A 26652-nucleotide genomic window follows, 5' to 3' on the forward strand; every position below is an offset into this window, starting at 1 on the left:
CTAGAAAGGTGTGAACTCAGGGCAGTTCAACCAGTACAGGGCCCAGCCAAGACAACCACATCTAAAAAGGGGCCACACAGTCAGCATCTTTCACAGGCCTCTTGACATATCATTAAAGACAGACACTTTAAAATTGAACTTCAGTGATATTCAGAAAAGAGTGGTGAAGTGCAGACTCCTGGATACTGCCCTCGAAGCTGTGGAACAGTGTCTGTAACACAGAGAGAACCTGATACATGCTTCTTGAATGAATGAACGAACTTGAGGATTAAAATGAGATAACTTACTTAAGAGCCTGCTTATCTTAGCCACTCAGTATGTACTAATTACCCTCTTCTTTTTTTGGGGGGGGCTGGCCAGTAAGGAGATCCGAACCCTTGACCTTAGTGTTATCAATACCACACTCTAACCAACTGAGCTAACTGGCCAGCCCTAGTTACCCTCTTTGACTCAGTTTCCACAACTGTAAAAAAAAGAGAGAGATCAAATATTTACTAAAATCTTTTCCAACTGTCTTACCCTTCATTTTTCAATAATTTCTTTGTATTCATACATTTAAGAAATATTCCTTGAGAATCCACTATGTATCAAGAATTACAGACCCTGGATGTACACTTGTGAACAAAATGAATATAATTCCTGCCTTCCTCGAGCTTATAGTCTATAAGTATTAAACAATTATACAAATAAATGTATGATTAAAAATTATAAGTGCCTTGAGTTTAAAAAAAAAAAAAAAAAGTAGGTTCCATGAGGTTGAATTACTGAGGGTTAAGAAGAGGAAGGGGAAGATTAGGAGGAAGGAGGGGAAGCAGATGTAAGGTGAGTGTAATTCTAAGATCAATTTTCTGCTTAATTTATTAGCCTCCTCCCAGCCTCCTTTTTCATCATCTCTCCTTCCTCAGTGCTCCCTGTGATGGGCATGATCTCCCCACCTTTGTTGGTCAAAGACAGACTCTTCCTCCATCCAGGAACTCTGAAGTGCAGCCTGAAAATGGAAAACGATGTGCCAATTTCTTCACCTATCACTAGCAACAAGACACAACTTTCTACTGAAGCTTACAGTACAGTGGTTAAGAACTCAAGTTCTAGGGTCACACAGAGCTGGATTTAAATCCTTACTTACCAGGTATGTGACCCTGAGCAAATTACATAAACTCCTCAACTTCAGCTTCCTCTTCAGGAAAGTATAAAAATCATCACAGTACCCCCCCTTAGAGCTAGTGTGAGGACAAATGACAAATGCATGTAAAAGTGCATATCACAGTGCCTGACATTACCTGCCATTATCGTGACTGTTCTACGACACCAGTCCAACAGTGGTCCCAACACTATTCTGGTCTCTATGACTGTCATTATGTTCCTACTGGGAACAAACACCTAGATGCGTGGTATGACACTATACATTGGGCTTTTCCTTTTTCCCGTCATAAGTTTTTGTCTAGTTCTTGTCACTGCATCCAAAATAATTCTACTAAATTATTACTCCTATATTTAGGAAGAATTTGGATAAAAACAAGAGGTCAGAGACTTTGAAGCGAGCTTATTCACAATCTTTGGAATCACAGGAATACAAATAGACTGAAACAGGGTTAGACAAATAAACAGAAGGCCATAAAGCTTCTCATGATAGTCTCTCTGGTATAGTCATTTTCCAGAGACCCAAACTGCCACCCAGTGTGAAAGTATCAGTATACCAAAGGGATGTACAGCAAGAGCCTTGGTTATAAATAATAAACACATTCACAGGCCAGTTAGGCCTCACAGGCCAAGTGAATTGTCTGAAAGAACTTAGTGTTATTAATAGGCTAATGGCGAAGACAGTGCCATCATCGATGCCATCAATGAGCAATTTTTCACCAAAAAAGAAAACGAATGATACTTCAAGAGAATAATAATTTTAATAATAACACTGGTTTGAGAGACATCCAACATTTATAGAGAATTGACAACGTGCTTTCAGATACAGGATCTCATTTGATTTCCTCTTTACAGATAAGGAAACTAAGGCTCTAAGTATTTAAGACACTTGTCATGATGCTACATAGCAAAGTAGGAATTCAAAACCAGATCATCTCAGGTAGGAGTTCCTCACTTGCTGAAGCCTAGTAAGCCTCACTATTGAAGAGTAAAATCAAGTTCTGATTAAGTGAATAGGTGTCCTCTAAAATAGGATTTTACAATTGGACTGAACACATATGACTTATGCAAAGTAAAAGTATTCATTAATGAGGTTAATAAAAAGAAAGCACCAAGCTCACTGCTGAACAGAATTGCACCACCCCACTGTGTCCATTCACTTTTTCCCACCTTTGTAAACTGAATAACCAAAGGGGTCTTTATTTCTTGAAAGCAAAATCATTGATCCTCTTCATTCTTCAGTAGTAAAGCCATATGCAAATCTGATTGTTACTTGTATTATTAATTTATATTATTAACTTAATGGTCATAATATGTCTTTTGAATATAATAAGTGTGTTTGAAAGCAATGTGAAAAAATACCAAACAATACAGTAATATCTACAGCAAAATGAAAAGGTAACAATTCAGCCAATGAAGAAACTGATCCCTGAGAATCCAAATGTGGCCCATGTGACCCCAGATGAGACAAATCGTTTTATCCAATTAGTTACTATCAAGGAGCAGCAGATCATGAAGGCTCACTGCCAGCACTAGGTGCCTGGTGCTACCAGCATCATACCAGGAAGACTGGCACAGTGTAGACTGTGCAAAGTACACCCTCAATAATATATACTGAAAAAGTTAATGTATCGATTTGCACTGCATCTGAAGCTGAGTAAAATTAATTGTTTTGAGCAATTCAAATTTAATTCCACTAACGTTACAACTTGAAATTGAAGGATTGTGGACAGAAAGAAAACAAGTACAATAAAGCTCCCATTTTGCTTCTAACTCTTCAGTTATAACCAGTATGCATGAACCCAGCTTGAACATCTCCAATCATCATTGTTTTCAAACAACTGTTCTTGCAACCTCTTCACAAATGGATTTCTGATCACATGAAAAACATATGGCAGTCCAAGATGTATTAAATTTCAAAAAGTAAGTTGCAGAATATGTACACCCATACGTACTAAATATATTTAGTATATACATTTATATATATATATATTTAGCATATATAGGATTGTGTGTGTGTGCGTGTGTATGTGTATTTTAGGGTTGGTTGAATATAAAAGTGCATTATATATACTGAATGCATTTTAAAAGCTCTAAAAAGATACATAACAAATCATCAATAGGAATTATTTGTTGGGGGTTGTTGACAAATGGGTCTTTTGACTTTTTATTCTTTACACTTTTGTTTTAGTCACAATTTTTACAGTGAGACTATTTAGGTATTGGGTAATTTTTTTTTAATTTATGCAAAATTAAATATGACAAAATGGTATGCTTCTACTTTATTAGCATGCTAAAATATAATTTTCCAGTTAGCAGTGATGTATATTTGAACATAAAATTGGGTCAAATAAGAAAAAAAACTCAATGCCCTGATTTTAGCCTGACACTTTTAGTCTGAAAAACATTCAGCGAGCATTTCCAAAAAATAGATAAGAGGCATCTGCTCTGGTCTACCTAAAAAAGTAATGACATATCCAAGTGTGTCTGCCTATCACTAGACTCACAGAGAGTGGGGTTCCTGTCTGTTCCCAGTGCCTGCCCTTGTCAAAGAACCAAGAAGCAGAAAAAAGAACTATAGACTCCTGGGGCACCATACTTCACTGTGGCCCTTGACCTGCTCCAGTGATATCCATAGCAGGCAGGGCTACACTCCTCATAAAAAGCCTCCACAGACACCTCTGCTTTAGCTGTGGCACCCGCCATGCTCACTTTCCTTCTCCCATGTCTTCTTAAGAAAAAGAAAAGTTCACACAATAAAATATCAAAATGCAACAAAACAGAGGAAATATGTAGGTAGTGAACATAACTGATTAAAAACTTCAGTAAAAATATCAAGAATTTATACCAAAATATAATGGTTATATCCAGACATTGCTCCACAAGTAATCAAAGGACACTGACAGTCACTTTAAGCAGAAGGAAAAAAAGAAAACAAATCATAATATGAGAAAATAGAAATTTTTAAGAATTATAAATTGAAGGTTATCACAAATAATATCTAAAAAGAAGGGACCATAAAATATGGTAAAATATATTTTAAAGAAATTATTACATACCTTGTAAACATAATGAAACCAAATGATAATATCCAGCATTAACTGGGACATGGGGAATGGGCACGCTATGCACTATTAGATGTAGTAGAAGTAATGGAACCTTACTGGGGATCAGTTTACCCCGGTTTACAAGACACAGTTCAATCTAGTAATTCTATTCTTTGTAAATATAGCAAGTGAGAAAAACAATTTTTATAAAAATGTGAAAGACAAGACAAAGAAAATCTTAAATGCTCAACAATACCAATTTAAAGATAACAACACCACTATGGAAAAATACATAGCTATTGAAAAATGACAAGTAAACTACAGTAGCATTGAAAAGTAAGAAAATACTATATGTACATCGTTTATAGACCTATAACAACATATAAGTGAATTAATGAAATTTTTTATAGCTATCAAAAATAATGATGTAAGAAATAATAAGAAAAAAGAAAACAACAACAAAATAATGTTGTAGAGCTATGCTTCTAGAAATAACAATATAACAGTGACATATAATGGGGGAAAGCTAGTAACAAAGAAAATGTATGTGACCCTATGTAAAAATTCCATATCTATATGTTCTTTTATCTACAGAGAAAGATCAAGAAACATTCACCAAAATATAAATAAAGGTCCTCTCAGGATGATGTGATTTGGGAGATGCTTTTTACAACAAGTAAAAACTACGAAGCTATTTTCATTTTGAGAAAAGAAAAAGGCAGAAATGTGTAATAGCAAAGATGAGAAGATAATTTTCTGAGTTTTAGGTTCTCTCTCTCTCTCTCTCTCTCTCTCTCTCTCTCTCTCACACACACACACACACACACACACACACACACACACACACACACACCCCTATGCAGACAACTCTAAAATCACCAAAAAGCCACACTAAGAGACTGCAGTAGTCCCCCCTTATCCAAGGGGGTTACTTTCCAAGACCCCCAGAAGATGCTTGAAACCACAGATAGTACCAAACCCTATACATATTATGTATGAATTTCTTTTTCCTTCTTTACGATTTCACGGATAAAGGATTCATTCTTACTTGTACATCTTAGGAACCTCAGCATATGATTTTTTTTCTTTCCTTATTAAGTCAAGAACGTTTGCTTTTTCACTTAAAGGAAGTACTTTACAGCCTCTCTTTGGCATATCTGAATTGCCAGCATCACTACTCTTGTGCTTTGGGGCCATTATTAAGTAAAATAAGGATGACTTAAACAAACACTGCAATATTGTGACAGTGGATCTAATAACCCAGATAACTACTAAGTGATTAATAGGTTGGGAGTGTCTACAGCACAGATTTACTGGACAAAGGGATGATTCACACCTGGGCAGGACAGAGCTGGATAGCGTGAGATTTTATCACACTGCTCACAATAGTGTGCAATTTAAAACTTAAGAATTGTTTATTTCTAGAATTTTCCAAGTAATATTTTCAGACTTCAGTTGCTTGGGGGTAACTGAAATTGGGGAAATTGAAACCACAGGTAAGGAGGGACTCGCATTCACAAGAACTGGTGCTACCAGGTGGCACGTTCTACTCTCTCTCACCAGCTCAGGTCTTACGTCACTCAAGACACACCACAAAGAAAAAGCACCACAGAACAATTTCCTCCTGAAGTCCCACGATTCTAGCACAAGGGTGACAAACTTTTCTTGTAAAGGGCCAAACAGTAAGTATTTTAGGCTTTGCAAACCATCTGATCACAACTACTCAACTCTGTCACTGCACTGAGAAAGGAGCTTTAGACAGTACTTAAATAAATAAGCATGGCTGTATTCCACTAAAACTTTATTTATGGATGATGAAATTTGAATCTCACATAATTTTCACATCACTAAATATTATTCTTTTGAAAACTTTTTCCAATCATTTAAAAATGTAAAAACACTTTGACAGTTCCTCAAAAAGTTAAACAGAATTATCATATGACCCAGCAATTCTATTTCTAGGTATATACCTAAGAGAACTGAAAGCAAATACTCACACAACAATCTGTACATGAATGTTTATAACAGCGTTATTCATAATATCCAAAAAGTAGAAACAACCCAAATGTCCACAAATTGATGAATGCACGAACAAAATGTGGAATATCCATACAAAAGAATATTATTCAGGCATAAAAAGGAATTAAAATCTGATACATGCTACAACGTGGCTGAACCTTAAAAACATTATGCTAAGTGAAAGAAGCCAGACATAAAAGGCCACATATCACAGGCTTTCATTTATATGAAATGTCCAGAACAGGCAAATCAATAGAGACAGAAAGTAAATCAATGGTGGTCAGGGGCTGGGGGAAGCAGGAAATGGGAACTGATTGCTAAAGAGTATGGATTTCCTTTTGGGTAATGAAAATGTTCTGGAATTAGATAGAGGTGACGGTTGTACAAGGTGATTGTGAAGATACTAAAAACAAATGAAGTGGACATTTGAAAATGATAAATTTTATAGTATATGAATTATATTGTAATAAAAAACATAGAACCCATTCTTAGCTCACAGGCCATACAAAAATGGACTATGGGCTGGATTTGGCTGAGGGCTATAGTTTACCAACCCTGTTCTAGCATCTAACAGAGAAGATGGCTTTGTGCCTTACAGACACTTATCACAAATTTAGAACATAACCAAAGGCTAAACCTTGGAAGAAGCTGAGCCAGGACTGAAAAAATTATTTGATGATAATTAGATAAAGTTACAAAAAAATGAAAAGTCAAAAAGCCTGCTTAAGTTATGCTCACTACCACTAAATCCCATAAAGTTACTCTTCTGAAAGTAGACAAAATTTAGTAGATTGATAAGGAAAAAAAGTATATGGTACATAAACGTATAAAGTTATATGTTATCTAAATGCACAACTTTTAAATACAAGTCCCCATTCTGTCATTCCAAAATCCTTTTTAAATTGAATTAAGCTAATTTAGAAATGCATTTACTGGCACATTACCTGGAGACACTAGCTGTATTAACTCAAACCTGGTTAGGAAGCCTAAAAGGAAAAAATGAGATTTTAATCTCAGAAAAGTGCCACAGTTTTTCATTAATGCTAAGTTTAAAACTATGATAACATCCCATTTACACTATTAATAATAATAATTAAAAATAAGTGTCATACCAACAACAACTCAGGTGTCCCCAGACTTAATAAATTGAGGGAGTGGAGTAAGAGTAACAGTACTGAAAATATAACTTCGCCTCCGGAAAAGTGCTGACAAAACAGTTACAACACTTTGTCTCTTAAAAGTGTATTCAGAGCACTAAAAAGACAATGCACTTTACATCTTAAAAATTCAAATTACAATTGTTATCCATTAACACATAAAATTCTATCTTGCTTAAAACAGTGTGATATATGACTACACAAATTAGACAAAATATAACTTTTTAAATATTTCTTGAGTTCAAAATATATTTAGAAATAGTGAGCCCATGTATAATGTCCACAGGACAAGAACAAAATACAAACCTGAAAGAGAACTTAAATGATATAACAGTAAAAAATCAATAAAGACAACTCCCACAAAATAATATTAGAAGTGAAAACATTTAAAAATAGACAATAAAATTAAAATTCACACTTTGTAGACTTATGAAAAATATAGGAATGCACGAAGACAAAACTTTAAATGCCAAGAAACATAAAAGCCAAGATGGCCTAAAATTTTAGGCTTTCAAAATGGGAGAAGGGAATATATATTTGCCAACCATCACACTAATTTGCTTTAAGTTCTAAATTCCTTATGTTCAATTAACTTCATCACAACCCTATGAGTTCAATATAATGACTGTTCTCATTTTTACGATTGAAGAAACGAAAACTCAAAGAGGAAAATATACTATGGCGGGCAAAGTCACATAGTTAATAGTGACAGGAGTGTATTTGAACCTGTGTGGTCTGCTCCCAGGGCCTATGCTCTTACCCACAGGATACTTCATTGAAAAATTCCACTCTTCCACAGAACAAGTTAATTAGGATGCTTTATAAAATACCTACAGCTTTTAATTACCTGCTGGAATGACATAACATACTTCAAAATATCAAGGACAGAGTAAATCACTAATAAGTGACCTACAGAACTATTCTCATGTTCTCTTAATACTTCGGTCCATCACCCAAGGTTAATATTTGGGAAAGAAAATGAAAAGATCCTAATTCTTGTATGATTATTTGAAATGCTGAATTTTTTCTTAGATTTAAAGAGGCTTGAAAGAATCAGCATTCTTATGGATGTGACCCATCTCAGAGAGATGTTTCACCCTCCTTTTTCCTAAGATCCAGGTGGACATGTTAATGTTAAATGCAGTATATCAACTTGGGTATTACTTCTATTTTTAAAAGGACAAATTTCAAAGGCTTCATTTCTGTGGGGGGTGTTTTATACCCAATTGCTTTGATGTCTTCCTGAGACACACAGAGTTAGTGCTCAAAGAAATATATTTAAACCTGATAATTTAGAAAACAGCGTATTGTGGAGACCATTTGAGATTGTTTTTTCTCAGACTCCTCTTCCTTAATCTGCCACTTGTGTTGCTCCACGTTGTCTCTGGGCCTTTTCTGTGCTTACTCCATGTCATTCATCTGAGACTTAATTAAAACCTACATGCTGAAGACTCTTCAATCTCTATCAACAGAGCACATCTACTTTTTCCTGAGCTTCAGAATCTTACATATGTCACTACTGGACATCTCCATTTGGATGTCCCACTGACATCCCAAATTCAACCTGTCCAGAGTTAAACTACCCCCATACCAACTCCTCTTCCTGAGTCTCCAGTGTCAGTGAACAGCATGAACAGGAATCAGGGTTTTCTGTGGACACTGTGCCTTAAGAGTATGCCCACATCTAATAAAATCCTTCAAAGTCCCACTCACTGTTTCTGATTCTTCCACCTTACCTTAACCTTTCATTCCTGTAAATTTTCTAGTTCCTTATTATATATCTGGCTTTCTCAGCCATTGCCTTACTGCTCTGCCATTCTGTTCTGGAACGCCTGCTCAGTAACTACCCTACCTCCATAGGCAATGACTCACTCTGTCTAATTTCAAACTCCTTAATCCACCTGGTATGTCAGCCTGGTACCTAGCTTACTTCTGGTTCTGTCCTCTAACAAGCATTGCCTTCACTCACCTGGTACTTGCTTCTTTCTGTTCCTTTCTCTATATTCTGCTATTATCTGTGACCTTGGTCTAATTCTTCCAACGGAGTGAAATCTCAGTTGAAAATTTCATAAAGCTTAAGAATGTAATTAAGAGTCATACCATCCACTAATTTTTCACTTCAATATACTAGGGGGAAAAAACCCAAAAAACAAAACACACTACACCTAAAGCAAACAGAAGGAAGAAAATAATAAAGATTAAGCAGAAATTAATGAAATAGAGAAGAAAAAAACAACAAAGAAAATCCATGCATCCAAAATTGGTTCTTTAGAAAGATCAACAAAATTGACAAACCTTTAGAGAACTCATTTGAAATGGACGAATTCCTAGAAAGACACAAACTACCAAAACCGACTCAAGAAGAAACAGAAAATCTGAAGAGACCTATAGCAGGTAAAGAGATTAAATTAGTAATCAAAAATCAAGTCAAAGACAAGCCCAGGCCCAGATGGCTTCACTGGTGAATTATTTAATTCGCTGGTGAAACGTTTAAAGAATTAATACCAATTATTCACAAACTCTTTCAAAAAATAGAATAAGAGAAAACGCTTCCCAACTCATCCTATGAGACCAGTATTACGAAAACCAAACAAAGACATTACAAGAAAACAAAACTACAGGCCAATATCTCTTAAGACTGTAGACCCAAAATTCTCAACATTTACTAGCAAACTAAATCCGGCAACATACAGAAAGGATTATACACCTTAATCAAGTGAGATTTACAATTAATATAAATATATTAATAAACGAATGTATAAACACCACACCATCATCTCAATAGATGTGGAAAAATCATGTGACAAAATTCAACGTTCCTTCATGATAAAGACTCAATAAACTAGGAACAGAAAGGAACTTTCTCAACCTGACATAGGGCATCTATAAAAAACCAACATCTGACGTCACATTCAATGATGAAAAACTAAATGCCTTCTCCCTAGCATCAGGAGCAAGACAAGAATGCTCACATCACTTCTATTCAATATTGTACTGGAGATTCTGGCCAGGGAAATAATACAAGAAAATGAAATAAGATACATACACTTTTAAAGAAAGAAGTGAAACTTGTATTTACAGATTACATGATTTTGTTTATAGAAAATCCTAAGGAATCAGCAAAAAACTACTAGAATAAATGAGTTCAACAAGTTTGCAGGATACAACATCAGTATAGAAAAATCAATGGCATTATGGGCCGGCCCGTGGCTCACTCGGGAAAAATCAATGGCATTTCTATGCACTTCAAATAAACAATTTGAAAATGAAATTTTTTAAAAATTCCATTTACAATAGCCTCAAAAACAATAAAATACTTAAGAATAAATTTAATAGAAGAAATTCAAGACTTGTACACTGCAAATTACAAAACATCATTGAAAATAAACTGTAAGTGATGTAAATAAAAACACCTCATGTTCATGACTGGAAAACAACACTAAGAGGGCAATACTCCTCAAATTGATCTATAGATTCAATGCAATCCCTACCAACACCTTAGCTGACTTCTTTGCAGAAATTGAAAAGCTAATTCTAAAATTCGTATGGAAACTCAAGTGACCCTAGAAAGCAAAAAAAAAAGTCTTGAAAAAGAAGCAGTAAGTTGGGAGACTTACACTTCCTGATTTCAAAACTTACTACAAAGCTACAGTAATCAAGATTGTGTGTTGGCATAATGATGACATATGGATTAATGGAATAGAATATTTAGAACCTAAAAATAAACCCTCACATTACAGTAAGTTGATTTTCAACAAGGGTGCCAAAACAATTCAATGGGGGAAAGAATAGTCTTTTTATGAAATGGTACTAAGACAACTGGATATCCATATGCAAAAGAATGAAATTAGGCCCTTACCTCACACCATCTACAAAAATCAACACAATATTAATCATAGACCTAAATTTAGGAGCAAAAACTAAAACTCTTAGAAGAAAACATAGGTATAAATCTTTGTGACCTTGAATTAGGCAATAGTTTCTTAGATATGATACCAAAAGCACAAGCAACAAAAGAAAAATAGATAAACTGGAATTTATCAAAATTTAAAACTTTTGTGTTTCAAACAATACCATCCAGAAAGTGAAAGAAAATCCAAAAGATGGGAAAAAATATTTGTAAATTGTTTATCTGATAAGGGACTTGTATCTAAAATATATAAAGAAAAATAACAACTCAATAAAATAAAAACAACCCAGTTAAAAAGTAGGCAAAAGATCTGAATAGGCATTTCTCCAAGGAATATACGAAATGGCCAATAATCATAAAAAAAAATGTTCAACATTGTTAACCATCAGGCAAATGCAAATCAAAACAACAATAAAACAGCACTTCAAACCCTCAAAGATGGTTTCCAATCAAAATGACAGATAACAACAAGTACCGGCCAGGATGTACAAAAATGGAACACTAATACATTGCTAGTGTAATGTAAAATAATTCAGCTGTTTTGCTAAATAGTGTGGAAGATCCTCAAAAGGTTAAACATAGAGTTATCATATGACCCAGCAAATCCACTCCTGGGTATATACCCAAAAGAAATGAAAACATATGCCCACACAAGTTTTTGTTTGGGCATGTGTAGAAGTGGAAACAATCCAGATGTCCATCAATTGATGAGTGGAAAAATAAAATGTGGTATAGTCATACAATGGAATATTTTTTGGCCATTAAAAAAAATGAAGTACTGGCACACACTAGAACATGAATGAACTTTTAAAACATTACGCTAAGCGAAAGAAGCCAGTCACAAAGGATCACATATTATACGATCCCATTTATAGGAAACATCCAGAATAAGCAGATCTATAGAGACAGAGAGTTTAGTGGTTATCTATAGCAGGAAGGCGTGGTGGGGAATAGGCAGTGACACTACTGGTTTCAGGGGTTTTTTTTGTCGTGATGAAAATGTGCTAATTGATTAAATCATCTACTTGACTGTAGTGAAGCTTGTAGAACTCTGTGAATATACAAAAATCAACCCAAGTGTTTGGTTTGAATACCTAGAAAATCATTCTGCTTACAACAGACAATCATTAAATGTTAACTGAATGAATAATGTTTGTTTTTATAAGTAAACAAACAAACAGAATTGTACCATCCATCAAACCCCATCTATATTTAGAAAAAGGTCTTTAATAGAATCAAAAACATAACTCAAAATTTATATAGACTGTCTTGAATATAAATATGAATCAAACATGGAAATACTACTTTTAAAAAACAGCAGAATTTTATAACTGTGAATTATACAATAGTATTTTTAAATGGTATTAAAGTACAAGAGTATTTTAATATGTAGTATTAATAGTATTAAAATATAACAGTATTTTAATTTTTTTTAAAGAGTACCTACTTTCCAAAAGATCTGCTACAGCCCCAGGATCTATTGCATTTTCAAATACCTGCAGAGAAAAATGAAGGAAATAAATTTTAAAAGTTTCATTAATAAGACTTACAGAAACTGTAGATTATATTCTTTCAAATAATTAACATATGTAAAATCCAGCCATATATTTTAGGATTGAACAGAAGCATCTTTAACAGGCATGTGGTTAAAAGTACTACAAATGAGTATAAATAAATGAATGAGAATTAACACAGTAACAAGTGCAAGAAAATCTGAGTTAGCTATACCTATCACATGCTTAAAATACCAACAACTTGACCAAGCTCTACTGTTTGTTGCTAAAAGCACATCTTGCATCAACCTCAAAGAGTCTTGTTTGAGTACCTAGAAAAACATTCTGCTTACAACAGACAACCATTACATGTTAACTGAATGAATAACTTCATTTACCAAGAATGGTTGAACTAAAAAGGAAACAAATAAAAATTCTACGCACGTGTAACACAAAAGAAAAGCTAAGTACTAGCAGCTACATTCCTCTGGGGGGGAAAAAAAAAAAAACAGAGAAGAGTCTCATAAGTTTTAAGTGTATCATGATGCACAAGAAAAACACTGTGATTTCTCTCTAGCTATTGCCGAATCTGCATACTTTCTACTTGAGATAAAAGGGCCCGCGATAGGACTAAAATAAAAGGCATACCATGCCCTTCCCCCTGAACTCTAGAACCCTATGAGAAACAAATAGTTTTCAGCAGTTTGATTAAAGTTCTGATGTAAATGGTATTTAAACTTAAGCGTGGTTAAAATCTGCTCTTGGGTCCAAGCCAGGTCTGCTCTAAGGACAAAATGAAGCCTGTCCCTTGTAGTCCATTTTTGTCTTACTGACTTAGATTTATCAAACAAATGGGGATAACTTTATTCTTTTCCCTAAATTATTTCAATAATTGCATCTTTCATTTCATCCATTATTATGGGTTGAATGTGTTGCCCCCAAAATTCATAGGTTGAAGTCCTAACCCCAGTATCTGAGAATGCGACCTTATTTATAAACAGAATCATTGCAGATGTAATTAGTTAAGTTTGAATGAGGTCATCCTGGAGTAGGATAGGCCCCTAATGCAATATGACTTCTCTTCATATAAAAAGGAGAAATTTGAGCACAGGAACTATTAACAGAAAAACATTAGACAAATTTAACAGAATTTATTTGTGCAAAGAATGAACTGAGCATCACTCAGTACCAAAAGAGGTTCAGAGGTTCAGAGAGCTCTGTTGCTGCAGCATGGGCAGTGAGCTTTTATAGGCTAATGTGGAAATAAGACAAAGAAGATACATCTGATTGGAAAGACCCTAGTTACAGGTTAATTGTAGTTTCTGATTGGTAAAGTCTCTAGTTTTGTTTTATTATTTACATTGGACTTCAGAAAGATTATGAAGGAATGTAAGACAGCCTGCAAGAGCATGGGGACCTCAGGAGCTGAGGGAAGCCCCCACAGACAGCTGACAGGAACACTGGGTATTGTAGTGCAGGCAGCCTGCCACTGCCACAGACACCACTGCACAGGTGGTCTTCCACAGCCACTGCCACAGCCATCACCACTGTAATGGCAGCCCACTGCCACAGCAGCAGCCACCACCATCATGCAGTAATAGAAGAAAGGTCACCAGCAGAGGCTGGGGAAAGTGGGCCAACCTACAGGGGGAATTATGCTGCCCTCTGTGGTAGCACACATGGGGGTGGGAGGTATGTGTATGGCCCACATAAATGCCTTGATCTGGGGAGAGACACAGGTGGAACCCCTGGAGAATGAAGAAACCCAGGATAGTCAAATAGAGTAAGGAAGAAAATTCCTAACCACAACAAACTCATCCCCCAAGAAGCAAAGACCCAGGAGGAGCCAATGACTGTAGGAAAGAGGAAAGAAACCCCACCCAGGGTCACCCATTCAAACTGAAGAGCTCCAGTATACCCCAGTGCACCCAGCAGGATAAGGGATGCTACACGGAGTGCCAACAAGCCTACTTGTTGACTTACTCAATAGTCAACATAAAACACATCTACAGGGGCTGAGCCCGTGGCGCACTTGGTAGCGTGCTGCGCTAGCAGCGCGGCGACGCTCCCGCCGTGGGTTCGGATCCTATATAAGAATGACCGGTGCACTCCCTGGCTGAGCGCCGGTCATGAAAAAAAAAAAAAAAAAAAACACATCTACAGGAGGAAGGCTCTCCCCTCAAAGCCCACCCCAGAGTAACAGAAGAGGCACCTGCTCTACCAGATTACCAAAGAGATTAATACCTTAATAAAGAAAATAACAGAACTCCTGGAACTGAAGAATACATTCAACAACAATAACAACAAAATAGAACTTAAGCAGCAGACTAGAGCAAGCAGAAGAAAGACTTTCTCATACTCTTTTCAATAACAGAGGGTAACAAAAAAAAAAAGAAAAATAAAAAAGAATTTTAAAAAATGGAGAAAATCTAAGAGGATTAGCAGACAACCTTAAGTGCACAAAACATCCCAATCTTGAAGGGGAGGAGAAAAGAAAGAGGAGAAAGGCACTGAAAACATTCAATGAAATAACAGCAGAAAACTTCCCAGGTATAAGGAGACACATGAGCCTTCAGATCCAGGAGACTCAAAGACCCCCAAACAGATTATATCCAAAAAGATCTTCTCTGAGACACATTATAGTCAAACTGGCAAAGCTCAAAGACAAAGACAGAATCCTAAAAACAGCAAGAAAAAAGGGTCAAATCACCTATAAGGCAGACTCCATCAGAGTAACAGTAGACTTCTTAACAGAAACTCTACAGGCCATAAGAAAATGCGACGATATATTCAAAATACTGGAAGACAAGAACTGCCAACCAAAAATACTATACCCAGCAAGGCTATCCTTCAGAAATGAAGGAGAAATGATGTATTTCCCAAACAAACAAAAACTACAGGAGTTCACCAACACATGACCAGTCCTGCAAGAAATCCTTAAGGGAGTCCTGCATCAAGAATCCAAAAAATGATAATTACTACCATGAATACACAAGAAAGATAAAACCCACTGGTAGAACCAAAATGCAAATGGAAAGAAAAAGAAACTATATCTTATGACCTCAAAAAAGCAACAAACACCAAAGAAAGACAATAAAAGGGGAAGAAAGGAACAAAAGATATTTTAAAAATCTAAACAAAAATCAATAAAATGCCAGAAATGAGACAATATTTGTGAGTAACAACCCTAAATGTAAGTGGATTAAACTCCCCACTCAAAAGACACAGACTGACTGATTGCATTGAAAAGGTAGACTCAACTATGTGCTATCTATGAGAGACTTGCCTCACCTGTAAAGACACACACAGACTAATAGCAAAGGGATGGAAAAATATATACCACTCGAATGGAAACCAAAAATGAGCAGGAGTAGCTATGTTTATATTGGATAAAATAGACCTTACAACCAAAAACCATAAAGAGACAAAGGCCATTACATAATGATAAAGGGATCTATCAACCAAGAAGACATAACAATCTTAAATGTACATGCACCCAACACCAGGGAACCCAGACATATAATGCAAACACTGCTAGACCTAAAGAAAGAAAAACACCCCCACATGATTATAGTTGGGGACCTGAACACCTCTCTCTCAGCATTGGACAGATCATCAAGGCTATGAATCAATAAGGAAACACAAGATTTAAACTTTAAACCAATTGGACCTGGGAGATATGTACAGAACATTTCATCCAACAACTACAGAATACACATTCTTCTCATCAGTACATAGAACATTCTCCAGCATAGATGATATGACAGTTGAAATCATTTCAACTATATTTTCGGACCACAACAGATTAAAACTAGAAATTGATAATAAGTGAAACTCTGGAAACTATAAAAATACATGGAAATTAAACAACCTGTTTAAAAATGACCTATGGGTCCAAGAATAAATTAAACAAGAAATCAAAAAATTTCTTGAAACCAATGAAAATAAAGACACATCATACTAAAACCTGTGGGATACTGCAAAAGCAGTACTAAAAGGGAAGTTTATTTCAATAAACACTTCCATCAAAAAAATAGAAAGATTTAAAAAAAAACAACCTAAGGCTATGCCACAGAAAACTAGAAAAACAAGAACAATCCAATCCTAAAATTAGTAGATGGAAAGAAATAATTAAGGTCTGAGAAGAATTAAATGAAATACAAACCCAAAAAATAACGTAAAAGATCAATGAAAGAAAAAGTTGGTTTTTCGAGAAGATATACAAAATCACAAACCATTACCTAGGCTAATTAAAAAGAGAAGAGAGAAGACCCAAATAACAATACTCAGAAATGAAAAAGGAGACATTACAACTAACACCACAGAAATACAAAGAATCCTTAGAGACTATCATAAACAACTATACACCAACAAATTTGAAAACCTGGAGGAAATGGATAAATTTCTGGACACATACAAAACTACCAAGACTGAATCAAGAAGAAACAGAAAACCTGAGCAAAGCAGTAACAGGCAATGATATTGAAGCAGGGTTGGCGGATTAGCTCAGTTGGTTAGAGTGTAGCTTTGTAGCAATGTCAACGGTTCAGTTCCTGTGTTGGCCAGCTGCCAAATAAGATAAAAACTGAAGCAGTAATCAGCAGTCTCCCATCAAAGACCAGATGGCTGTACTGCTGAATTCTACCAAATCTTCAAAGAAGAGTTAATACCAATTCTCTTCAAACTATTCCAGAAAATTGAAATGGAGGCCAATCTCCCAAACTCATTATATGAGGCCAGCATCACCCTGATAGCAAAATCAGACAAAGATACAACAAAAGAAAACTACAGCTCAATATCTTTGATGAACATAGATGAAAAAATCCTCAACATAATATCAGCAAACAGAATACAACAACACATCAAAAAAATTCTATACCACGATCAAGTGGGATTCATCCCAGGGATGCAAGGATGGTTCAACATACACAAGTCAATAAATGTGATATACCACATCAACAAAATTAAGGACAAAAACCATATGATTATCTCAATAGATGTAGAAAAAGCATTTGACAAAATTCACTTTATGAGAAAGACTCTCAGCAAATTAGGTATAGAAAGAAAGTATCTGAACACAATAAAAGCCATATGTGACAAACCCACTGCCAATATCATCTTCAATAGGGAAAAACTTTGAGCTGAAAAGCTTTTCCCTTAAGAACAGGAACAAAGACAAGGATGCCCACTCTCACCACTGCTTTTAACCTAGTATTGGTGGTACTAGCAAAAGGAATCAGGCAAGAGAAAGAAATAAAGTGCATCCAGATTGGAAAAGACAAAATTAAACTGTCCCTGTTTGCAGATGACATGATCTTACAGAGAAAAAAAAAACCCTAAAGACTACAACAGACAAACAAACAAACAAACAACAAAAAAACTTAGAGCTGCTAAACAAATTCTGTAAAGTTGCAGGATACAAAATCAACATGCAAAAACCAGTAGCATTTTTATATGCCAATAACAAGCGAGCAGAAAAAGAAATCAAGAAAGTCCATTTACAATGATCACCAAAGAAACAAAATACCTAAGAATAAGTTTAACCAAGGAGGTGAAAGATCTCTACAATATTCTATGGTTGAAAGAAATTAAAGAAGATACAAAAAGATGGAAAGACATTCCATGCTATTGGATTGACTGAATTAACATTGTGAAAATGTCCATAGTACCCAAAGTGATTTACAGATTGAATGCAATCTCCACCAAAATACCAATGACATTCTTCACAGAAATAGAAAAAACAATCCTAACATTCATACAGAACAACAAAAGAGCCTGTGAGCAAATAAAATAAAGCCAGAGGTATATTACACTACCTGACTTCAAAGTACACTACAAAGCTATAGTAACCAAAACAGTATGATACTGGCATAAAAATAGACACTCAGAACAATGGAACGGAATAGAAAACCCAGAAATCAACCTACATACTTACTGATCATTGACAAAGTCAACAAGAACATACACTGGGGAAAAGACTGACTCTTCAATAAATGGTGCTGGGAAAACTGGACATCCATATGTAGAAGAATGAAACCAGGTCCTTACAACTCTCCATTTACCAAAATCAATTCAAAATGTATTAAAAACTTAAATATGAGACCTGAAACTATAAAACTCCTAAAAGAAAAGATAAGGGAAACACTTCAAGAAGTAGAACTGAGCAAAGACTTTACGAATAAGACCCCAAAAACACAGGCAACAAAAGAAAAAATAAACAAATGGGATTATATCAAACTTAAAAGATTCTGCACGGCAAAAGAAACAATTAACAGAGCTAAAAGGCAACCTACAAAATGGGAGAAAAAATCTGAAAACTATGCATCTAACAAAGGATTAATACCCAGAATGTACAAAGAACTCAAACAACTTAACAGTAAAAGAACAAGTAACCTAATTAAAAAATGGCAAAGGAGCTGAATAGGCATTTCTCAAAGGAAGACATACAAATGGACAACAGACACATGAAAATATGCTCAACATCACCAAACATCAGAGAAATGCAAATACATTAAAAGCACACTGAGATATCATCTCACCCCACTTAGACTAGCTATTATCAAAAAGATAGAGAATAGCAAATGCTGGTGATGAGGATGCAGAAAAAGGGAAATCCTACATTGTTGGTGGGACTGTAAATTGGTGCAGCTATTATGGAAAACAGTGTGGAGGTTCTTCAAACAACTACAGATAGAACTGCCATATGATCCAGCAATCCCACCGCTGGGTATATACCCAAAGGAATGAAAATCATCATGTCAAAAGGACACCTGAACTCCTATGCTTATTGCAACTCTATTTACAATAGCCAAGAGTTGGAACCAACCTAAATGTCTATCATCAGATGACTGAATAAGGAAAATGTGGTATATATACACAATAGAATATTACTCTATCCATAAAAAAGAATGAAATTTTGCCATTCACAGCAACATGGATGAACTTAGAGAAAATTATGTTAAGTGAAATAAGCCAGGCACAGAAAGAGAAATACCACAGGCCCTCATTCATAAGTGAGAGCTAAACAAATAAACAAATAAAAATAAATAAATAAATTAATAGAAAGATAAAACAATCACAAATAATTTGGTGAATTTTCAAAAGCAGACAACAGAACTGAGGCCACTAGAGATGGGAAAAGGGGTAGGGGGGTTAGCGAGAAATTTGTAAAGGGCCACAAAAAATTATTACATTGTGTAATGCTGTACATACTGTTATTCTGATTTGAGCATCATGTATGGCACACAGGTATTGATATTCAACACTGTACCCTACAGATGTGTAGAATCAATTATGTGTCAATAAAAAAAGAAAAAAGAAATAAATAATTTAAAAATAAAATTAAAAAATAATAATACTGTCTGCCTTTACCACAAAAAAGAAAATTCATTTTCATCCTCTTATTTGGCTGAATGGTCGGTCTATCTACCTATCTACTATTTTCTCCTCTTGCAAATGGGAGACAGGCTAACCAGTGGGTACAGTAATTGATCAGGTAACTTTGAAGATACCTTTCAAATCTTAAAAGTCAAAAAAAACAAAAGGAACTTACAGCACTGATGTCACCTCAGCCTTATGGTTTCCTCCCAAAAGTGTTTTTAACAAAATGTACACAGAGAATACACCATGTTAATACTGGCCTTATGCTGTCACAAACCAAGGAACTAATGGAATCTAGAAAGGACTGGAACAGATTCTTCCCTAATGTCTTCAGAGGGAGCATGGCCCTGCTGACACTGGTCTCAGATTTCTAATCTCCATAACTATGAGACAGTTTCTGCTGTTTAAGCCACTCAGTTTGTGATTCTTTTGTATGGCAACCTTAGGAAACTAGTATACTCATGTCTAAGAATTTTTCAAGTGTGATCTTGGGGAGTAAATGATCAACATAAACTGCTCGAACACGATGGCTGATACATTTTTTATGAGCAATTTCTTTATCCAAATGCTTTAGAATATTCAATTCTGAATTACACAGAAGGCACAAGGAAGAGAAAATGATTTTGCTACTTGCTGCAAGTATTTGCAGCTACAGAATGGAACCAACACAAAGAAAGCTAGAACCAACTGGAAGAAAGCTGGAATACAAACCCAAACAACTCATATAAGAGGGTAATTATTTAACTGCACTTTATAAAACGAAAAAATAGTTCTGATACATTTGACTAGTGATCTCAAATGTACAGCTTTTACACAAGCAGTAGGGGCATCTAAAATGTGACTCAGAGACTCACTATCTTCTGCTACAAATCAAGGAGGTGAACTAGATGACCCTCCAAGCTCATATACAGAGTTATCATTCTGTGCTTCTACAATTTTGTATTTTTGGTTTTCTTATAATAAGATTTTAAAAGTCTTCTACAGGACAAATTGAAAACTGATAAAATTGATAAAAAGGAATTCTTAGGGGAAAAAAGACTGCATTGTCACTACCTACTTTTCACCACTTTCAACATCCAAATGGGAGAAGTAGTTTCCTTCAGATTCCTGATGTTCCAAGATAATAGCTATTTATTTCCCTCCTCTTTTATCCAACCAGTTCGGTAATTCTTAATTTAAATTAATAGGCTGCGATTTATAAAAATATTAAATACAACCCTAGCCCTTCAGAAAATTCATCTTCATCTCCTCTCCCATCCTCAGGACACCTTCTGGGCACCATATTCTAAACCTTTAAAAGTGATATGTTCTACCCTGGAGCCTTCTCTCTCCCCAAAAGATCCACCTCAGTGATATTGCTTGGGGCAAAATCACTAGACTTATTGAGGTTAAAACCCATTCCATATCCAAATTCCAAAACAAAAATTTTAAGGGATTGTCAGTAATTGCACAGTAATGAAATTAATATTCTATTAAATTCTCAAGTGGTAAGACAGTTGGTAATGTTTTGGCTATTTGTTTCATGATCATATTCATTCAAATGGAATCTAGCCTTTATCACTGTAGTTAAATAAACCAGGTAGGACCTAGGGAAACTCAGTAAACCTGAAGGGCCCTCTTGTTTTGTTAACAGGATTTCAGTAACAGGATTTAACTAATTTGTTTATATGAGGGTATTTCAAAAGCTCCTGCAAAGATATGTATTACCTTTTAATTCTATTTTTCCACAAACTTTTTGAAGTACCCTCACAGTTTTTCACTATTTTTCTGGGTCTAGAAAAGTTTTTTTCTAAGGTCTGCAGTGTATTGATAATCCCTTTCATAAATGTAATGCAACTGCTTCTAACACCTCAAGAACATTCAGAAATGATCTCTCTGCTCCAGTTAGAAAATGCCATGGGAGTTCCAAGAATAGAAAACATGGATCAGGGTATTTAGCACTAGATTGACAGAACTTGGCTCAGACCTGCAATGCAAAAGCAAGTCTTCCGACTGTGGTTTTGCACCGTGCTGAAGTGTCTTTGGCTAAATTTTTTTTAAAGAAATTTACAAAATAACGTTGTAAGAGCTGTGTTCTTCATAAGAACTATTGGATTATCTTCAGACAGCAAAACCCAATGAGAAAGTCAAGATCACCTTTTCAAATCTCATGCTCTGCTGAACCGTAATAGGGAACACAGGGGGGAAGCAGTTTGTCTCCAGGTACTGATTCAGGAGGTAGACCCCGAGGTACACATCTTGCTTGCCAGGCAGGAACACGCCCGGGCAAGAAACCTTTAAAAGAAAAACAACAAACAAACAGAGAGAGGGAAAAAAGCAATTTGCTTTGTTTTGATAAACGGGGCTCTATTTCTCCTAACCTCCCAGGCCCTGATATTTCCCCCCTTGCCACACTCCCTCACCTGCACCTCCCAGCAGCAACGTCCTCCCCTCTCCTGTCCCATACTAGTAAGTCCAGTTCCCTTCCACGTCTCCGCCAGGTGTCACAGTCGCGCTCTCGCCTGCTCCTCTCCCCGCCCCTCCAGGATGGCCGTGCGGAAGCGGAAGAGGCTTCAGGGCCGGGAAGCCTCTCATTCGTCCGGCCAGGTCCCGGGATCGGGACCGCCCGCCGCGATGCCGAGTCCCCGGAGGAGCGTGGAGGGACGGCCGCTGGGCGCCTCCGCCTCGAGCAGCAGCAGCAGCCCCGGCAGCCCGGCCCATGGCGGCGGCTGCAGCAGGTTCGAGTTCCAGTCCCTGCTCAGCAGCCGCGCTCCGGTCGCGGACCCCACCTGCGCCCGGCTCCGCGCGTCCGAGAGCCCCGTGCACCGCCGCGGCTCCTCCCCCCTGGCCGCCCCCGGCCCCTCGCAGGGGGCCCCGCTGCCCGAGGAGGACCGCATGGACCTGAACCCTTCCTTCCTGGGCATCGCCCTGCGCTCCCTGCTGGCCATCGACCTGTGGCTGTCCAAGAAGCTGGGGGTGTGCGCGGGGGAGAGCTCGTCCTGGGGCAGCGGGCGGCCCCTTATGAAGCTGCTGGAGATCTCCGGACACGGCATCCCGTGGCTGCTGGGCACCCTCTACTGCCTTTCCAGGAGCGACAGCTGGGCCGGGCGCGAGGTGCTGATGAACCTGCTCTTCGCCCTGCTGTTGGACCTGCTGCTGGTGGCCCTGATCAAAGGGCTGGTCCGCAGGCGCCGCCCGGCCCATAACCAGATGGACATGTTTTTCACCCTCTCGGTAGACAAGTACTCCTTTCCCTCTGGCCATGCCACAAGGGCTGCCCTGGTGTCGCGGTTCATCCTGAATCACCTGGTGCTGGCCATTCCGCTGAGGGTGCTGGTGGTACTGTGGGCCTTCATTTTGGGCCTCTCCAGGGTCATGCTGGGGCGGCACAATGTCACCGACGTGGCTTTTGGCCTTTTTCTGGGCTACATGCAGTATAGCATCGTGGACTATTGCTGGCTCTCACCCCACAACGTGCCGGTCCTCTTTGTACTGTGGAATGAACCATGACACCATCTCATTGATTATTGCACCAGGAGGTCTGAAGGTTTCCACATTCAATGATGCCATCAGTCTTGCCTCTCTTAGACATTTCAGGTTTTCTTTGGGATTTCAGGTGTCATTCTGATGTGTTGCTAGGCCGGAGCACAGTACAGGCCATTACTGAACACAGCCATATTAGGAAAAGCAAAAAAAATCCCTCTATTGTATATTTATTCAACGACTTTATATCTCCAGGACAACTGCAAAGAAAACAACCTGAGGTGGTTATACTATTGCTATTTTTTTAAAAGCTGATATCAGTAAGATTTGTGTTTTGTAGTAATCCCATAAATCAACACATCACTTGCAAATTGGACTTTGAGAAAGAAACATGATCTTCATTCCGTAAATATACTTGCAGCTAAGCCATGAACTAATTCTAGTCCTTTTCCTGAGGTAGATTTTAAACAGTATTTTTAAAGTCTGACGTAGGTTTTTCTAGTTTATTCCCTGAAGATCTGTTGCCACAGTTGGTGAGATTTCTTCTAAATCCTGATTTTCTTGGTAAGCTTGTTTACTTTATTAAATCTGCCATTTTTGTGGATTGAATAGTGAGAAAGAGATTATAATTCTTGTCTCTCTCTCCTCTCCCTCTACCCCTCAAAAGATATTTCAATATTTTTCCCACTACTCTCTAACACTGTCATTTAGCATTCAGAGAACAAGCCAAGAACTTACTTCAAGAAGAAACACTTAAAAGGTAGGCATATCTAAGGTGCCCATAGGAAAGGAAGGATGGGACTATGGCCTCACGCTTAATTCTGTTGACAACTAATAACATGGCATGACAGAGGGCAGAGAAGCTTTTGGGGGTAAGCTGACCACATACATCAATGACCAGTATGGCAGCAGATGGAACCCTGTTGCCCATCCTCTCTTCTCAATAAAGAATAATGTTCCTCTATCAGGATGATAAAATGGGAAATTAATGTGCTTCTTTTCAATGCAAGAGCATAAGCTTTCTCATACGTACCACAAGGATGACCCTGTATACTACAGTTTTTCTTAGGGGATTTCATTTTCCTGTATACAGTATGCTTTAGGTAACAGTATTTAACTTGAAATTCATCAGGGGAGCCTGCTGCTACACCAGGCATAGGTATAACTCCTAAGTTTCTGTTTACATTGACCTTTACATTTACAGTTGTTCATCCATGGTGCCTCTCCAAATCATACGACCAAAGACCACCAAACACAGGATGGGTTTTGCTCATTATTCTTTGACCTGGAAAAACTGAAAAGGGTATGTGCTTTAAATGCTCCTCTACCTGAAAAGAAAAACTTTAAATTACCTATGGAACTGGTGTCTTGAGATAATCTTAATGACCAATTATTTTGGCATTTAGAAGCAGAAAAGATTATAGACTTTGATCTGACATATAGAGGTGTGGATAAGAACCTGGAGAATGACTGTGATAAATAGGCTCAGATTAGGTGGAAGCATAAACTTTCTGAGAGTGAGGGGCACACTCAAAGAGGAACAGCTATTCCAAAATAAAACAATCATTTGCATTCCCACAACACCACAAACACCAGCTACCTCTTCACTTGCTAAATTTACAGCCAAACTGTTAAGTTCTAGGTGATTTGTGTTTGTTGTTGAACCTTAAAGAGATCTTTTATTTTAATTGCAGCAATATTCAGGCCAGATATTTGGAATCCGTGATATTTCCTATTGCAGTGTCCACAAATCTGAATATTGGTGGCTTGGAATTAGACTTATCTTCTGGTTTGTAGTTATACTTTGGGAATTCCCTGTTTTAGCTGCTGGGGCCTGAGTTTGCTGGCTTTTAACACACAGGTAAATTTAACTGATATTTTTGGAACATCTTAAGTACTTTAGAGTAGAAAACATTTAATTAATTGTACATTGAGGAATTCCTTTTAAAGATTACAATAAAATTAACCAATAATATTGAATGAAATGAGATGGAATCTTATTTAATTTGCCTTGATGGGGAGGGAGACTGATCACTCAGCTTCTCAATGGTTCCTTCATCTTCCTGCACAATATTAAGAGCTTGCAATGGATATAGCGTAATTGATGTGGTCGGCCCTATTTGCTGTCAGCAAAGTGGACAAATCCAGGAAATTTTGTTCACCTTCGTTTCACAGACACATGTATGATGAAACCACAGCATTTGCCAATTGTATGGAGGCTAATTAGATTTTCCATGGCAGTATCCTGTTAGCTTGTAATGTTGGCCAGTAGCTTGTAGGCAAAGCTGCATAAGTCCGTCACTAACTACAGATGAAAGGATGGAAAAATTGAAGCTAAAATAAGAGGAATGACTTACCTCAAATAGGAACAATGGAGTCACTCTGCTACAGTACCTCACTGAAGAAATATTTGGTGTATAATTATAAAACATTTGTTGATTGGTTTTCCTTTTCGAATTAGCAAGCCAGAGCCAATGCCAGGGGAAACAGCTTAGGAAACCGAGCGGTCTTCAAAAAGTTCATAGAAAGATTTGTATTATCTTTTAATTCCATTTTCCCACGAACTTTCTGAACTACCCTCGTATTTGATTGGTTCGTAGAGGTAGCAAATTATCAGGAAGTGATGGGGCTTTTTAAAATTAAATTATCTCCTAGTTATTTAAAGGAGAAGTTTTAAAATCCTTTCACAAATCTTTAGCCTGGAAAACAAAAGAAAATTCTACTTGGACTTAATGCAGGGTTGCTTTTAAAAGAACAGAAAGATTCAGGATAAAGCTAAGAAACAGGTTGGCTTTAGAAGAAAAAAAAAGAGAGAGAGAGTTGTAACAGATTGCGCTGAATTAAAGGTTAGGAAGTCCGGAAAGACCAACCTCGATAATCTTAGGGACAAAGGTACAGATTCTCCCAAAAGATAATGATGTGTGTGCGGTAAATGAGGGCAGGGTGGTGAGAACCAGCAGGACCATTTAAGAGTCTGACTTGGGGTTAAGCAGGGGAGCTCTTACCGCCCGGATCTGCAGCTCCACCACCACCTCCAGAGGCAT

At 37.0% G+C, this 26652-nt stretch overlaps 2 protein-coding genes across 5 annotated transcripts in view; one reads left to right on the forward strand and one right to left on the reverse strand.

The window, feature by feature from the left end:
- Nucleotides 1-26652, reverse strand: part of SPATA6L (spermatogenesis associated 6 like) — a 57013-nt gene extending 30361 nt beyond the window's left edge. The window contains exons 1-4 of one of the 4 annotated variants that reach the window (XM_063081150.1): nt 26614-26652; nt 22283-22420; nt 12721-12769; nt 7151-7192 (exon numbers count right to left, since the gene is read on the reverse strand). In XM_063081150.1, the coding sequence (XP_062937220.1) occupies nt 7151-7192; nt 12721-12769; nt 22283-22420; nt 26614-26652 (268 nt within the window). Of the gene's footprint in view, nt 1-7150; nt 7193-12720; nt 12770-22282; nt 22421-22548; nt 22615-26613 lie in introns of those variants that run through there. The other 3 variants (XM_063081149.1, XM_063081152.1, XM_063081151.1) reach the window with 3 other exon arrangements.
- PLPP6 (phospholipid phosphatase 6) lies at nt 22760-23635 on the forward strand. The gene has a single exon (XM_063081459.1). It carries the CDS (start codon nt 22760-22762, stop codon nt 23633-23635), a length of 876 nt encoding a protein of 291 aa, XP_062937529.1.

Source organism: Cynocephalus volans, chromosome 16, assembly GCF_027409185.1.
Source record: "Cynocephalus volans isolate mCynVol1 chromosome 16, mCynVol1.pri, whole genome shotgun sequence".
Lineage (NCBI taxonomy): Eukaryota > Metazoa > Chordata > Mammalia > Dermoptera > Cynocephalidae > Cynocephalus > Cynocephalus volans.